Source organism: Halichoeres trimaculatus, unplaced genomic scaffold (assembly GCF_033239565.1).
Source record: "Halichoeres trimaculatus isolate MK-OKI-2021-1 unplaced genomic scaffold, fHalTri1.1 fHalTri1_scaffold_18, whole genome shotgun sequence".
Taxonomy (NCBI): Eukaryota; Metazoa; Chordata; class Actinopteri; order Labriformes; family Labridae; genus Halichoeres; species Halichoeres trimaculatus.
Genome location: NW_027437196.1, coordinates 16,961,545 through 16,976,004, shown reverse-complemented (window position 1 = coordinate 16,976,004; position 14,460 = coordinate 16,961,545). Strand labels below are relative to the sequence as shown.

The 14,460-nt window shown below is 39.3% G+C and overlaps 1 protein-coding gene across 1 annotated transcript in view; it reads left to right on the top strand.

Moving 5' to 3' along the window:
- The window catches only part of cntnap2a (contactin associated protein 2a), a 533,013-nt gene that overhangs the window by 463,146 nt on the left and 55,407 nt on the right, over positions 1-14,460 (top strand). Inside the window, exon 18 of the mRNA XM_074693022.1 lies at positions 10,601-10,771. Coding sequence (XP_074549123.1) covers positions 10,601-10,771 — 171 coding nt within the window. The remainder of the gene's footprint in view (positions 1-10,600; positions 10,772-14,460) is intronic.

Genomic DNA, 14,460 nt, shown 5'->3' with positions numbered 1-14,460 from the left:
AATGTGATTATCAGATCATTAAACGAAAATTAATCATTCTCATCATCAGCTGAACATATCTCATTTGTATTGTTGGTGCCGTATTGAGATCATGTATTGTAATTGAATGACAAATCATAGAGGCTGCTGTGGGCTTGATTACACAAGCTTGTGTTCAAAGATGCCTCTGCTATGTTAGAGAATGAAATTCTGGTTCTCTTGTTTTTCAGCACTAATCAGCTGGTACAGTGCTCACCTATCAAGGCTTTTCACAGTGCTTTAACAGTTATATGTGCTGCAATGTGCTTGGTGGACTGGACTCCTGACAGCTCTCTCTGGCCTTGAAGACAGCAGGCTTAAAATAGTAAAAAAAACTCTTGGGTCTTACCTGGTTCAATGTTGCTCACCAGCTGTTTGCTCTTCTGCTGGAGATTTGTGCAAGCGAGAGGCCATTTTGGCTACATTGGTGAAATAGCTCATATGCCAGTTAATAAATTAGCCTTGGGCACTGTGTGGTTTGCTTTGATAACTTGGTGGTTGCCAACCATCCTTTCCCTCTCTCCAGCACCATCCTCTCATCCAAATCTGCTGACTTCTGGCTGCAAAAATACAACACGACGACTGCCAAATTGCTTCACTGGAGGCTTCAAAAGCAACAGTAGGCTAACCAGTTTGTGACGTCAGAGCAGCAACGTCCTTGCTGTTACAGTCTATGTTGACTGTGCATGTACATTTTATAGAAAAATAGTACAGCAGCTTGTTCCCACAGGCAGGCTTTAATATGTTGTGTGAATGATTTTGGCTTGAATGGATCCTTAGAGGCAACCAAGAGACAGCTGACTTAAAAAGCCTCAGGAGGACCTACGATGAGTGTTCTCTGATCCCTCCTGATTGTGGCCTGAACACAAGACGTGCTTGAACTACATTATATCAAGCAATCTTTTTTTTTTTAAGTCTACAACAATCAGTTGAAACCCGGGATGTGAAGCAACGTCAATCTGATTCTGACTTCCCCAAAGTACAACCTACTGAGAGGATTCAGATCAGATCGGCTGTATAAATTTCTCAGTCAAGTGATTTTTGGGGTTTTTTTTGAGACTGCCTCTGCTTCCCTCATCTTCTCTTTGTTTTTTCTTCTCAAACACAACTTTCAAACCACGTAGAGGGAAAGTAATCTGCTGTGTGATGTAACAAAGTACCACAGAGGTTTTGCGGGAAGTAATATCCTGAGGGGAGGAAGAGCAAACATGGATTTAATCTTTAGTGCTCGGCAGCGTGATCATTACAATAATAATGCTTCATATATTATCCATTGACTGCTCATTTTTCTTAGTAAAGGGAATAATTGAGTGCAGCTATGCGATCTCCATGGACTGCGAGTGTAGGCATACAGCAAGAGTACCACTAGGTTTTGCAAAATTCTCCATGCTCTGATTTTTTTTTTCTATCGCTTATTTTGTTCGACCATCCCAGCCAGGAAGTGGCCTGGTTCTGTCGAGGGCGCAAAACATGACTGAACACCTGCCCTAGTCTCCTCACTGGTGTCACACTCATTATGGTTCCTCCATCAACAATCTGGTGCCACTCTGGCTAATGTCTCCTCATCACAGAGCTGCCAACATACAAACAAACCATGATGTAATGACCCGTGACATCACATCTGTTTGTGTGTGTGGGTCTATCTTGTCACAGTATGGCAGACACAATTACTGAAGATGGATCCTTCTGTCACCTCACAGAGTCATATTCTCTTTGTCTTACTCTATTATCTGCTGCTGAGTGTGTGAGTGAGACAAAGAAGGAGTTATCTGCTTTTCTATTGACTGACCGAATTAACAAAGTAACTCTGAAATGAAGATGACTTTGAGGTATGTTTGCAGGAGTGCTGGTCAAGACACTGGAACACTGAGTGTACATTATATATTATCCCATTAAGGCATATTAAACATATATTAAAGATTTCACACGTGAATAGGTGCTCGGTGTATGATTGATGCTTCTCATACTAGGCATGAAGCTCTGTCTCAGTAAGAGCAATGATGATTGGCTGCCACATAATGGGTTTTTCTAGGCAAATGACTAATGTCTTGGTGGGCAGTCAGGGAAAGTTTTAGTAAAGAAGTACTTCCCTCTGTGTGTGTGTGTGTGTGTGTGTGTGTGTGTGTGTGTGTGTGTGTGTGTGTGTGTGTGTGTGTGTGTGTGTGTGTGTGTGTGTGTGTGTGTGTGTGTGTGTGTGTGTGTGTGTGTTGTGTGTGTGTGTGTGGGTTTCCATCAGTCTTTCTTTCTGTGTCACAAGAGCAAGTAAGGCTACTACTTTCTGTGTGTATGTGTGTGTGTGTGTTTGCATCTATGTGTGTGTGCACGAATGCGTGCTCTGGCATTAATGAAGCCCATTTCCATTTCTAGTCTAATGGCAGTCCATACAGTCACAGACAGGCAGGAAAGACTAAGTCTCATTTATTGATGTTAAAAGGGTTTGAATGCTTTAATAGACGAATATGGAAATAAATTACAATCAATGGAGCAAAGCAGTGTGTGTGTACTGTTATTGCTATATAATGCACCAGCCATCAACCAAAATTCAAAGCTTCAAACCCGACCAGACATGAAAGATAACCAGGATCACTTGTTCTGAGTATTTCAAATATTTCTGGCTTACTGTTTGAACTCTTGACATGACAAAAAAAAAAGTCTCATAAAAATTGTTTCAGTCCACTTCTGAACAACATTTGTTTTCTTGTTATGGCTCCACTGAACTAACCTGTATCCACTACTTCTTTTGAGAGCTTGGTTTATGCTTGATGTGTACGGAGGGTCTACATGGCTTCACATGGACTAATTGTGTCATTTTAGCAGCCATGCCCCTTACGCAGTCGTTTTCAAGCAGAAAATTTCCACATCCAGCACCTCTGAAAATTTCTAACTCTCACACAGAGATGCAGGGATTAATGAGAGTTCCTAGTGTCTGAAGTACAAAATAAACAGGCATTTATATGATTCATCACACAGAGATCACATGTGTTCCAAATTCCTGGTGTGAACTTGAGGACAAACTCTGCAAAGAAGAGGAATCCACAAAATAGTGTCGTTATACTTTTCTCCACTCTTCTCTTGTTGTTCTTATCTTCTTCTACTTGAGTTTAGTACTGTGGTTGACATGTGTTTGTGATACATTGCCCCCTATAGTTGGTAACTGGTCACTGCACAGTGTTAAAAAGTATAAATGTTACATGCATTCTCTTGTGCTGACTCCGCGTCTCATTTCCATGCTGAAAGCATGACCCAGCCTTAAGGTATGATTCAGATGTGTGTGTGATTTTTACCTTCAAGAAGTTACATACACAGCATATAAAATGTTAGGGTTGAGGCTTCTTATAGTACTCAAAAAGAAGTTCTGTGCCCAAAGTCACCAAAATAATAATGCAAAGAGCCACTAACACATTCTGAGTCGTTAACTTTAAAGGTTGTCTTACCCCTACCTCTGACATGGCCTTTCTTAGTTAAGGACTTGGGGGTCACACTTATGGTGGCCAATGAGAAAAAGGGGTCCTGCCCCCTTCAGGCCGCCTCTTTGGACCATAGACTGTAAAAAAAATGGATGTCCACTTGTTCAGCTTAAAGTGAGGTCGCCACAAAAACTGCTCTCCCTGGTGGCTGGCTGCAGCAGGTTAAAAAATCTGGCTATTCAGCCATTCCAGATGAGCTGTAGTCAAACTTTAAAAATCAATACACCTCATAGAAATGTTTCTTTCATCCGATTGCTGTTGTGATTTGAAGATATAATTTAGCTGCCTCGTGTTCAAGTCCTCTTTTTTCTGAAAAGTTTCATTTTCATTAGTTTTAAGAGGTTAAAAACGAGGCTTTAGGTAATGTTCAATGATGATTGACAGCTGCTGTTCTCATGTATTTTTTGGGGGGATTATAAAATATGTCAGGAGGTAGAGTCAAGAAGTGATTTGACTCTCGAAAGAAAAAAAAAAAGATTATTATTTCTGTCACTTGGCTCCATTCAGATTCTCCCAGAATCCCTCACAGTCTCTACTGCGCAGACTCTGGCTGCACAGCTGCTACAATGGCTGCGCCTGTGACGGGGGTAATTTGGCGTCAAAACTGTACAATGGTAAATGGCAGAGCCTAGTTGTTCACTCTATGTACAGTCAATGCTTTGGAAAGGCTCTGCAACCTTTGGTTTCTTAAGGTAAATGTGGTACATGTGGTTCTATACTTAGATAACAAAAACAAGAGAAAGATGAACAAGGCATGTTTAACTAGAAACTTGATCACAGCCTTAGATTAATGAAGGCTACAGTCTTCTCAGGTGATGAGCACAAACTAATTACCTGAAGTTAATATGCTTTCTTTTCTGTAATTAGAGCCCAGTTCGGTAATTCACACCCAAATAAGATTAAATTTAGGTCTCATTGCAGAGTAAAAATATTATTCAAAAAGAGAAAACCAATCTTTTTGTTTTTGAGGTAAACCATTCCTTGCTATTTATATGAAGACTCAAGTGTTTTCAAACAATTAGAACAATGAAATCTGAGCCACACCCTGAGGGGACCTTATGTTGGAAGTCAGACTCACTCCCTTCAGAGACAGGTGCTGCTTTTCTCCTCATTAAATGACACTATTTAGGCCTCTGATTTAACAAGGCTGTCAAAATATTTGCACCTGAAGTAGGCGGTGATTTAAGTAGAAATTCCGTGTTAAGATCTCTAAGAATGTGGTGAGGAGTCAACAGTTGTGGCGCTTAATGCATTTTAAAACATTTACTGTACGTGAAAATCTGCAGTTTTAATCCATGGTTACATGCATTTTATTGCCGTGTGTGTGTGTGGGTGTACGTGTGTAAAAATGTCCTTGTTAATGACCTGAGATAGAGCAGTCACTCATCCTTACCATCTGCGTCGACTGGCACATAACCCATCTGGTCAAGCATAGACAGATGAATCATCTAGTTGGCTTCCAGACCTAAACTTCACCTCACACTGAATCTCACATCATGTCAGCTGCTACAGTTCAGTGGGCGTGATGGATTTCTTTATGATTATATTTAAAGAGTGCAGTGTAATCCAGAGGTCAGCAGCTGTTTTATGTTACATGATGGTTTAATCAAATGGACTGGGTCAAATGATGCTTGTTAAAAACATCCACCTGAAAGAAACATTGATGGAGCCTAGAAATGATCACAGTGATAGTAATGTTCAAGAGAGGATCAGCTGCAGATGACACTGTTCTTTACAATTATTATTTCTTTGGGTTGCCTGGCTGTTTTTTGTTTGTTTATTTGTTTGTTTGTTTGTTTTTGTGATTGTTTTACTTTGGACATCAGGTTGTCTGTGTTTCGATTTTTTGTTTAGTTTGTGGGTAATAAGCTCTTTATCAAAGCAGATGCTTATTGAACTCAATATTCATACATTTTTTTTACCGTGTTGGTGGTGCCACCGAATCATTCTTATATTAATATCACAGTTGTTGTTGTTGTTGTTGTTGTGAATCACCATCTGATGGGGCACATCCTCAGTGATGACATCACACATCCTCACTCAGGCAACCCAGCCGAGGTTGAAAAAGCTCCAACTTGTGCCTAAACGGCTCTCTTGTTTGGATCAGCTCTCTTGATCCAGAGCCACCATGTGGTCCCTCTAACAGCAACAGATTCTTGAGACATTAAGCATTTGTTCTTGGCTTAGAAAGGAGGAAATGAGAACAAAAATGTGTTGTGTTTTAGTGAATAAGCATCAGTGCCTCAGCTGAAGTGTACACAGACTTCCTAAAAGTAAATCTAACACTCTTGGTAAAGCTGGTCTATCCTAGCACTGCCACACTTAGACACCAAGGCCCTCCCTGAAAAGTAGGGACACCAGGATGAGAATATCAACACTTGGCATGAGCCTGAGAGGCAATCAAGAAAAACACTTTAGATTCTATTACAAAACTCTGTCCCTGAGGCACTTATTGCCTTTGACGCGCTTCATAAAGAATTGCTGCTTCCTCGTTTTTATACACCACAGGTCTTGTACACATGAGTGCGAAGGGAGACATGGCTTCATATTCACAAAGAGGATTTAAGAAACTCATGGATGAACTTCCCAGTGTCCCTGCGTTCAGTGAGGCAGATGGCTTTTCATATCCTATTTAGATAGAACTTGGGTCAAATATTTGCAGCATAAACAGTTTAATATTTGTGGTGTCTCAGTTAGTTAAGATGTTTATTTGCTGGACCAGTTTCTGTAACATTTGTTTGATAAACATTTCAATATGGGAGTGTTAATGTGCCGCAGAGCTGAGCCAATCAGCTGCATCTGTGGATCTGGCACGCGGGCAGTCAGAGGTTTATGATTTGGCTTCCATGTTTATTCCTCTAATTCTGTTTCCCGTCCAGCACTTTCACCTCTGTAGCTTTTTATTTTCCTCAGCAGGCCACAGACCTCACTCCTCTTCTTCATTCTGAAGTATGACTTGCCTTCAGGTCTTCTTTCCCTATCCCTGTGTCCTTCTTTGTATTTTATCTATTTATTTCTCAAATATAGTCTTCGTCAACCTTCATTCACTCCCCTGCTTATAGCTCTGAAAGCCTCAGTCAGTAGAACTCAAATATATATCACAGAATGAAGTAGTTAAAAGATAAGGGTTTCCTGTGAGCTATCTTTTAACATGGTACTTTTCTCCCATTAAGAAGTGCAGATGCAGATCATCAGAGACTCTGTGACAAATATAAAAAAGATAATAGGCGAAGTGTTGCCTCTCTGTGATATACAGATGCAAACAAAGCAATTAAGACTAATATGGAACACTTTTGTGTGGTAATTCCTATAAATATAACTGCTGACACACAGTAGATGTATATTCCACTGGATAAACTGGTAAATAGAGATAAAAATAAATAAATAGATAAATAGATAAATAAATAAATAAATAAATAAATAAATAAATAAATAAATAAATAGAGATCAATTCATTAATTATAGACTTTTCCTGCATGAAAAACCCAAAACTTAAAGTTAAAGAAATAAATTACCACCACATTTAGTCAAAATAATGAGATTAAAGTCATTTTTTACACAAAACCTTAAATTTAAAGTAACAAGTATGACATCATATTTCATATTAGTGAGAAATTAGGTCAAAATTTTGAGAAATAAATTCCAAATTATTGAATGAAGGTAATGATCATTAAATGAAATCATTTAAATTATGAGATTCGACTACAACAGTGAAATTAAATTCCTAACCCTTGATGATTTTACTATTATATTGACTTTTTGTTTTCACTTTAGATCTCATGATTTCACCTCAGTCTATGTCAGTCTAATGTGAAATTCTTACCTGATATTGGACAAGGTTGCTTTGTAAGTTTTATTACCAAATCTCTTTTCTTTTTTATTTTAATTTGTTACCTCATCATTTTTAAATTACATCTCATTTTTTATTATTTATCTCATAATTTAATTAAATAATTATAACTCTGAATTTAATAATAATAATAATTATTATTATTATTATTATTATTATTAGTAGTAGTAGTAGTAGTAGTAGTATTATTATTATTGTTATTATTATTATTATTATTATTATTATCAGGTCTCAACTTTAATAACTCTTCTTGAAATCAGCTTCCAGCTACTTTTTTTCTAAACATCATCTGTCATTTGGTTATTAAAAAGCAGAATTTTTTTTCTCAACACAAAAAACAAACCTAACATGTAAAAAACAAGATAAGCAAAGACAAAGGAAGAAGATGTACTGCTTTTCCTGCAGGAGACCCCAAAAATCTACAAGAGAAAAAGAGTGTCTACAGCAGCTTAATGGAAATAAACAAGAGTTATCTGACTTCTTTGGTGACTTTAGGGAAACAGTATGAATGAACTGGACTCATAGACCAAATCTACTGTGACACATTTGGGTTCAAAACATGTTTCAGACACACAAGTCTGTAAATGAAATCAAAATATTTGTTGAACCTTGGAATATATCCCATATTCACTATCATTGAAACAATTCTTCTATCTTCCGTCAGTGATTTTACATCTGTTAAGTAAGAATATAGTGCTAGTTGTCTTTAGACAGTGATGGAAAAAAATGGTAATAAACACATAATGATTTATTTTTGAAGCCTCTGCAGGCGTCCTCCTGTTTAGTCCTCTATTAACCCTGTTCAATAATTGGCTCTGCCTCCTGTAGAGAAATGAACAGTATTCCAACTTCAACCCCACTAATCACACAGACAGCATCAGTTGGTGGTCCGTGTGTGTGTGTGTGTGTGTGTGTGTGTGTGTGTGTGTGTGTGTGTGTGTGTGTGTGTGTGTGTGTGTGTGTGTGTGTGTGTGTGTGTGTGTGTGTGTGTGTGTGTGTGTGTGTGTGTGTATATGTGTGGCTGCTATCTGCCCTTGCCCCTGGTGATGGGATGTGAGGCAAAGAGGTGAGGGGAGAAGTTCAGCCCCAGTCACTGGGGAGAGCTTATCGTGCTGAACCAGGAGATGAGCACACACAAACACACACACATACGGATGCACGGACACTGGTGCATACCTGAATTCAAAGGCCTGTATGAACACAAACACACATAGCTCTGAAAAGCACAGTGCAATAAAAGAATGAGTAAACGAAGGGGGGAAACTGAGAAATCACAATATTGATTGGTCTGTTACTTAGAATAATGATAACTGCTGAGAAAAATACAGCAGCATTAAACCAGTCCATCAGTCTGCTGCAGGTGGGCACAGTTCAGTCATAATTCAACTCTGTGAAGATGTCAACATTGATTATAGTTCATGTGTAAATTATTTTTTAAATAAATGGAGGTTAACATTACCTTTCAACACTTGTTGAAAGTCTGAAGACTCTGTTGGGACAGAGATGATCCCCACAGTCCAAGTCCAATAAAAGATTTTAATCAAACAAATGATTTCCTAAAGATCCATCAACACTTTAAATTTAAAAAAGGCCATCTGTGCGTCCTCATGTTGTTTGCATCCACCCTGATCTGTAGGAGCAATGAATTTGTGTTTCTCAGAAAACAACCTCGCTTCCTGATGGGAATTGACTCTCCTTTTTAGACATCCAGATCATTTGGCTCAGTAAAAATCGTCTCTTTTAGTTCCCTAATGGCTTTTCATAGTATTGCAAATGTACAACAGATGGCTTTAAAGAGGGGGTATTGTGCTTTTTAAGGCTTTATACCATCCCTCTGGTCCCTGATATTAGCTTTACATGTTTACAGCTGAAAAAAAACCACTTCTTTTCTCACACTAGTGTTGTAAGAAAACGTTTTTTTCAGCCTCTGTCTGAAATGCTTCATTTGAGCTGCTGTCTCTTTAAGGCTCCCTGCTCCACAAACTCCCTTTCCTCTGATTGGAGAGCCCTCTGGAGGCCTGTGGAGAGTAGAGCTATTGGAAGACCTATGTGTTTGACCTTGTCATGAACCAGTTAGGAGTTCCTAACATGATGACACCATCATTTCAACAAGTCTTGTGAAGATCTTGCACTTTTTTTTTTTTTAGAACAGACCATTTTCAAGAGTTTAAAGACATGGAGCTAAGCACAGTCCCCCATTTTTAAGAGCAGTTCATGGCCAACGCAACATTAGGCTCTCCAGCTCAGAGAGGGAATCATTGCACAGACTCAAAGTCTCCAAAAAACTTCTGACTGTAAACACAGCACACCGCTGCATCCACAACCCGTTGATGAACATGATCCTGAAACTACAATCTACAAAAAGCTAAAGAAACAAGACTTCCTTCGAGCCAAACTCTTCCTGGTCACTGCTCCTGTAGGGTTGTGGTCGAGCGTCAGGGGCCAATCCTCCAAGGCATCAAAGCGATCTCAAGAAGCTAAACCTACATTAGCCTTAACTCCTCTCCTCTTCCTTCTGCCCTCTACACGCCCCCACTTTCCTCCACCTCCTCCTCTTCCCCTGTCATCTACCCTCTGCATGACTTTCCTCTCCTCTTTTCCATCACTTCTTCAATATTCTGTCCTCTCACCCATGCACAGCCTCTTTCCTCAAGTTCAGTCCTCTGTCCTCTTTCCTTTCCCCTCCCCTCCTCCTCTTTTCTTTTCTCTCTATCCTTCATCTTCTTTGAGTGATAGGAGCGAGACGGAGACATGGCAAGGCGAGGGGAGAGGAGACATCGGAGAAGTCACTTCATCAACCACAGTCTGATAATTCATCAGCAGCTGTTTAACGTGCTTTGTCTTCATTAGCGGCCGCTGGTTTCGCTTCATCAAAGTCATTAGAAAAGTTGTCATCGAAAAATCCTGCGACACTTTGTCCAAATACGTTTGTCCTCTTCTGAGATCTTCACTTAGAAAAAGAGACGTGGCTTCTCTCCGATTCAATCTTATTGAAGTTGCAGGAAATTAAAGCAGCATATGCACAAAAGTATGCTTTGTGTGATGAAGCTATTCTCATTGAATGAATATTAAAAGAACATCTGTGAACAAAAGACGCGAGATAACAGTGTTTTAATCAGAATGGATTGATAGCCTCTAAGAAAACTTTGTAATGAAACTGCTTCCACAGTGAATTTATTCTGCAGCCGATCATATCAATCAGAACAAAATGTCTGCATGTTGGATTCGAGGGTTGTGAGCTGTGATTCTCTTTCTTTTTTTACAGGTAACTACTGGAACGCTGCTTCGTTCACCACCCCATCATCCTATTTGCACTTCCCCACCTTCCAAGGTGAGACCAGCGCTGACATCTCCTTCTATTTCAAGACCAGCGCACCCTACGGTGTCTTTCTGGAAAACCTGGGCAACACTGACTTCATCCGCTTGGAGCTCAAATGTAAGAAAAACCTGACTGAGTGTGAGTGTATGTGTGTATGAAAGTCATTTCCAACGCTGGCTTTTCTCTTTCATCCTGAATTTTTATCCAGTAGAGTTTAAGACTTAATCCAGCAGTCAGTCTGATGGAGCAACCTTTCACCACACACACACACACTGACACACTGTCAGCAGAGCACACACACCTAAATGACGTGGATTTGCAGGGGCAAACCGCAGCCAGGCAATCGCCATCCTGATTATGCTGCACTACTTTGTTTGATTGCAAGAGAGAGCAATCATTTATTTAAGGTAATTGGTGTGTGCCATAATTATGTCCATTATGAACCTCTGTTTAACCAAATCACCCATTTTCAGGGAAGGAAAATACAAGCCCTAGCTCGCACTCTGTCTCTCTCACACACACACACACACACACACACACACACACACACACACACACACACACACACACACACACACACAATTTCTCCCTTTCACTGTCTCTTTTTGTTTTTCAAAAAAAAACAAAAAAACAAATAGATGCTTTTAAATCTCTCAAAGGTCAAATCCATAACCTTTTCACCCAGAACACACTCAACACCCTCACTCACACATACACACACACTTACACACACACACACACACATATATATATAGTCCTGATAATGACTAAATGAATGTGTATGTGTAGCAGTTTTAGAGCCAGGTCACCAAAACTTGAGTCAGAGTTGCAGATCCTCAGAGTTGACTTTGGAATCGAGTCCCTTTAGGCTGAGTCATTTTGAGTCCTGTTTGTTAAAATTCATAATCATTGTCATCGTAAGACCCAGCGTCCACTTATATAGACATTACATTTCTGCCTCTCAGACCCATGATACTTTAGTTTTTTTTTTTTTTTTAATTTGACCTATCAGCCATATTTGGGGACATTGCCCATGTCATCGTTTGGTGAAATCACAACATTACACCCATTTTAGTGAAAAAAACAAAGTATTTTAGTTTAATAGCACTACTTACAAACAACTAATGGAGAACTGATAACACAAATAATCAAACTTCCTGTACAATGACCAAATTTAGTTATTATACTTTTTAGGTCTTACTTATCCTTAACAGTAGAGTGAATTAAAAAATGCACACCAGACAAAAGCTCTGGTCTTAAGAGGTAAAATGGCATATCTGGGCCTTTGGATGATCAATAGAGGTATGATTTGTAAATATTCACCACATCTCTCTTGATGACAGCTATGAGATCACTGTTTGTGTGTGATAAACTCAAAGTACCTGCAGCCCAACCACTTTTATTCAGTACTTCAACAAACCAGAAAACTTTGACCCAGTGTTTGAGTATCTTAAAGCATTCTTTGCAAACATTACCTTTAGCTGGCTAACAATAAAGTAATAAACAGCCCAAGTAATTTATGCATTTGACCACAAGTGCCAGGAACTTTATGTTTGAGTAACTTTTTTTCAGAAACTACAAAGTTTCTGTGGCCCAGCGTTGCCTGTGTTTATAAAGCTGTATGGAGTAGCAATAACTGCAGCGGCACCACTAAACCAAGAAGCAGAAAGGAAGAGACAAAGACCAATCATAAAAGACTAAAACAACAAAATAACTACACCATGTGGACCACTACAGTTAGCCAGCTAGTACTAAGATTCAATTTGAGTTGTTTTGATCATGCTTTTTCGTCTTGCTGTTGTTGATGCATTGGAAATGGATTCATTTAATCAGCTCTTTGAAAGAGACAGATGCCAACAAAGTTATTCAGCACACTGGAGATACCTTAATTTACAGTAGGATGACTGAGTTCATAGGCCATGGCTAAGACAGACTGGGTTTCAGTTTTAAGAATGATCACAGTTAAGTAGCAACTTCAGCCAAATGCATCCCTTTCAAACGGCTTTAGATTATGTCATTTTAATAAAAGCAAAACTAGGGTGCATTTTAAAGACTCATTTCGTGTTTCATCAGCAGGTGTTTACTCATCAACTGCTTGCACTTTCAGCTGAAGGTCACCAGTTTACACGGTCACTTCTTTCACTGTAACACCGGGTTTAGACAGACATATTTTCTCTACAAGGCTCAAAGGAGATGAATGTTTAAAATTTGGTTAACAAGTAAATTGCAGAGTAATGTTATCAGTGATGTGGGGTGATTAAAAACACTGTGGTTACCATACCAATTACAACAGTTCAGCATTGCAGGCCCTGCTTCCCAAAAGTTCCTGGACCTTTAAAAAGTACAACCCCCAAGCAAGAACTTTTCAAGGGGTGGATCCTCCTTACCCTAGAATTAATATAGACCCTGATTCTTTCTATCAACATGCACGGTGTTCCTCAAAAGTTGCCTTTTCCATGGGGAAATTTCCTGCTGTCAGAATGCTTGTATAGAAAGTTAACAGAGAACTAAGTTTTGGTTGTAAGTGAAGAAGTGAAGTGCTTATTAACTTTTCTGTTTGCTCTCTGGCAAAGTTTGATCTTCTTTAGTTTTAACATATTGATTCTGTTGCAGTACTCCTACTTGCATATGCTTTAAAATCTTTAAAATCCAAGATTCATGATTTGTTGGGCCTCTTTGGGCCTCAATCTTTTGAACATTGAATGAAAAAAAATTATAAATTAAAACAATGAATACTCAATGAGTAAATCTGAGTACCTGTCTGGATTTTATAAATGCGAGTAGTCATGTCTGAGTCCAAGTCTTAGTCATCTGCTCAAGTTCATGTAGAGTCCAAGTCCAGTGCTGGAGTACTACTAAGGCGACGTGCACATTGTCAAACATCAGGAAGGAAATGAAGTGATGGTGACTGAATAAGAGAAAGAAATGTTCAAATTTAAACAACAGAAAAGCTTTTCAGCCTCCGTTCACATTCTCCAGGCCTTTTCTCAGAGTTGTGATTGACATGCAGTGTTGTAAGTTACTGTGATCTTGTTCCAGCACCTCAAATTAACATCCCAGCGGGCATAGCGGAGCTGCTCTGATCAGAAATGTTAAAATCTTTGGCTTCAATTGAGTCACAGAGCTGTATTATGAAGATTTCTGGCACCATGCAGCAGGAGATACATGAGTTTTTTTGTTTTTTGTTTTTTTTTTCATTTTGGAGAGATTTAAAGAGATTTGGTAACAAAGGGCCTATTTTACCACTGAATGCCTCTGTGCCTGCCATTCAGTGTCGACTTGCCAACAAGTTGGTGGGTGATTTCTGAGCCAAAGTGCATTTTAAAGCCACCACATTGAATGACAGTGTGTCAGCTGGTGTGTGGACTAAAAGTTCTCCAAGCATTTTATTTTCTGCTCTAGTTCCTGTCTAAAAACAAACTTGCTTCAGCACAGAGTGAAATCCACATCTATACATGCTCACATTTCCTTCCCACACAAAAACAATGTGCTGACTCCATACTGCACATTAAAGTTCAGGGAGAAGCTTTGCCAAAGGGCGTTGGTATTTCCAAAACTTGCACACAAAAACTCACAAAGATACACTAAGTATGTAGTCTGTCCAGGCTGCACAGCAGGCCAGAGGAGATAGGAACTGTGTGTGTGTGTGTGTGTGTGTGTGTGTGTGTGTGTGTGTGTGTGTGTGTGTGTGTGTGTGTGTGTGTGTGTGTGTGTGTGTGTGTGTGTGTGTGTGTGTCTTTCCTGAGGCTTCCAAAATGCCCCCACATCGATTTCCTCTCTCCTCTTTCTCACTATCATCTTGCATT